General features: G+C 42.4%; 1 protein-coding gene across 1 annotated transcript; it reads left to right on the plus strand.

Moving 5' to 3' along the window:
• Positions 1 to 1691: 1691 nt before the first annotated feature.
• LOC142170214 (uncharacterized) lies at positions 1692 to 2426 on the plus strand. The gene has a single exon (XM_075232062.1). The coding sequence runs from the start codon at positions 1692 to 1694 to the stop codon at positions 2424 to 2426; it is 735 nt and encodes a 244-aa protein (XP_075088163.1).
• Positions 2427 to 2759: the final 333 nt, after the last annotated feature.

A 2759-nucleotide genomic window follows, 5' to 3' on the forward strand; every position in this document is an offset into this window, starting at 1 on the left:
AAGAGCAACAGTAACAACTAGTTTTGTAATAGGATCTTTAGGAGAATACTTCATCGAATATTCTCCGTACTTATATTTTTAGGGTTGATTAGGGGTATGTCACATATAAATAGAAAGAGAGAGATAAGGTGAGGGGCATGTAAGATTCTCTGATAATCTCTTGAAAAGCATCTAGATAAATACAAATATCATCTTTCCAAAGAGATTCATTTTGTTGATTATTCTATACTTTTTCCATAAGATCAGAGAAAGTCTCCAATATTCTCATAGTTATTTATCATTCATCATTGTCAAAAAGAAGAATCATCCGCCTAATTCAATAATGGGTGAAGCATTCTCCTTATTTAAATTTAGTGCCATTTATTGTTATTTAAGGCTTGTTATTCTTATTCCATTATTGGCCTCGAAACATTAAATACATGTTATATTAAACGTATCCCGACACTGTCCTACATCATCTATGTAGGCTGATTTTAGATCTGAAGTTATTGTCTTTAACTAGGATTAACCTCTTATATATCAAATCAATTAGTTTGACCAAAGGTTCATATTTTTTGGCCAAACAATTTACCGCCGTCTGTGGGGACTTCCTAGTTAAAATTTTAGTTTCTTCTAGATCTATAACTAACCAAATAAAAACACAAAACCCGATATTTTCTTATGCACACAGATCTAACATGGCAGGTAACAGAGAAGAAAGGATAAAGGCCGGTTTGTCGAGCAGCCGTATAGTGATGAGGCTGTACCACATGCCATACCTAAAACCTTCAAAATGCTTTCATAACTAAAAATATACAATGGTTCGACAGACCCTAAGGATCATGTGACTCACTATGTCATCGCAATAAAAGGCAACGACCTCGCCAAAGAGCAAGTATCCTCCGTCTTATTGAAAAAGTTTGGAAAACCCCTTACTGGGGGCGCATTAACCTGGTATTCACAACTGCCTGCGCACTCCATTAAAGCATTTCAAGAGATGCCCAACAAATTCGTAACGGCCCATGCCGGAGCTAAGAAGGCATAGGCAAGAGTAAATGATATATTTGCCATCAAACAATTAGAGAAGGACTGAGGGACTTCCTCGCTCGATTCAACCGTGTAAGGATGACCTTACCGAATGTATCAGAAGGAATGGTTGTGGTAGCTTTCCAGAACGGGTTGAACAGAAGTGGTTCAAGGGCGACCAAAACGCTGCTGAGTCGGCTCATGAAATATCCCCCGACCACTTGGGACGAAATACACAATGTCTATTGTGTCGAGGTCCGAGCCGAAGAAGACGACCTAAATGGACCAACCCAACGGTTGACCTCAGTACAAGCCGAGTCCAAAAAAGACCGGAGAAACGAAAATAGAAAGGATATAGCAGGTCCACGACCCAACCGAGAAAGGAATGAACTGTATGTCAAAGGCGCCATCATGCCGCCTTCCCGCCACGACGAAGGCCCATCTAGGCCAAGAACAGGGACTCACTGAAGCGAGAGAGGTATGCCTCGCTTACTATCTATTTACAATTTTTGTGTTTCACCCTCAGATATAGTCTATGCATTGGAGAAGCTCGACCCAAAAGTGAAGTGGCCACAGAAGATGAGGTCTGACCTGAACACCGGAAGTCAAACGCCTTCTGCGAATTCCACCAGGAACAAGGTCACAAAACCAAGGACTGCATTGCTCTAAGTCAAGAGGTCGTGAACATGCTTCACCAAGGGCACTTGAAAGAGCTGTTGAGCGACCAAGGAAGGGTCAACTTTGCTCGAGGACGTGAACAGCACCAGAGCCCACCAAAACCACCTTTTCTAACTCGAACCATTCAAATGATCATCAGAGGAGGCGATGACGCATCGATCAACAGAGTAAAGTTTAACACCACCCACAAACTCAAACGGTCGATCACTCATGAATGGTATGATGAACTCGAAGAAAGTATCATCTTTGATAAGTCAGATACCCACAGTTTGGTTTTTCCTCACTATGACGCTCTTGTTATCACTTTACGCATATTAGATACAGATGTGAGATGCATTATGGTGGACAACGGGATCAGTGCGTGCATTATCTATCCTCGAGTACTTGAACAGATGAAACTCGAGGATAAGATAGTACCACACTACATCACACTAACCGATTTTAACAATGCAGTTGAACGAACATCTAGAGAAATCACACTCCCCATCCTGGCCGATGGCGTCTCTCTGGAAACCATATTCCACATCATGGACCAGGACACAGCATACGATGCCATAATAGGTCAGCCTCGGATACACTCCATGAAGGCCATCTCCTCTAGCTTGTACCAAGTTATCAATTTTCCCACCCCATGGGGAGTATTCAGCATCCGAGGAGAACAATGCACTTCCCAAGAATGTTATCGCATTGCCCAGGATTATACATACACCCAACAAATGAAGGGCAAAGCCAAAAAGGCATAGCAATTAACAGGGTCGAGATCGAGCGGTGATGAAAGGAAGGACGTCATCAAAGAACCCGAAATCATAGAGGCTACGGGATCGACAGTAAAAGACCCCGATCCCGTCCAACATGATGATAACGGCCACAACAAGAAAGCTTACATCGGCCACAAGCTTCAGGAACCAGGTAAATTCTGTCATTTCTTAACGAATAATGCAAACTTGTTTCCCTTTTCCCATGCAGACATGCCAAGTATCCCAAAGGAGATAGCGATGCACAAGTTGAACGTCAATCCATTTTACCCCCGGGAGGCAAGTTAGGTGGAAGTTCAATTCTGCAATAAATGATGCAGT

This window comes from Nicotiana tabacum, chromosome 16, assembly GCF_000715075.1.
Source record: "Nicotiana tabacum cultivar K326 chromosome 16, ASM71507v2, whole genome shotgun sequence".
NCBI classification, from domain to species: domain Eukaryota; kingdom Viridiplantae; phylum Streptophyta; class Magnoliopsida; order Solanales; family Solanaceae; genus Nicotiana; species Nicotiana tabacum.

What these genes read in the sequence shown, in the direction of transcription:
- LOC142170214 (XM_075232062.1), top strand. Translation starts at nt 1,692, where the DNA reads ATGCTTCACCAAGGGCACTTGAAAGAGCTGTTGAGCGACCAAGGAAGG.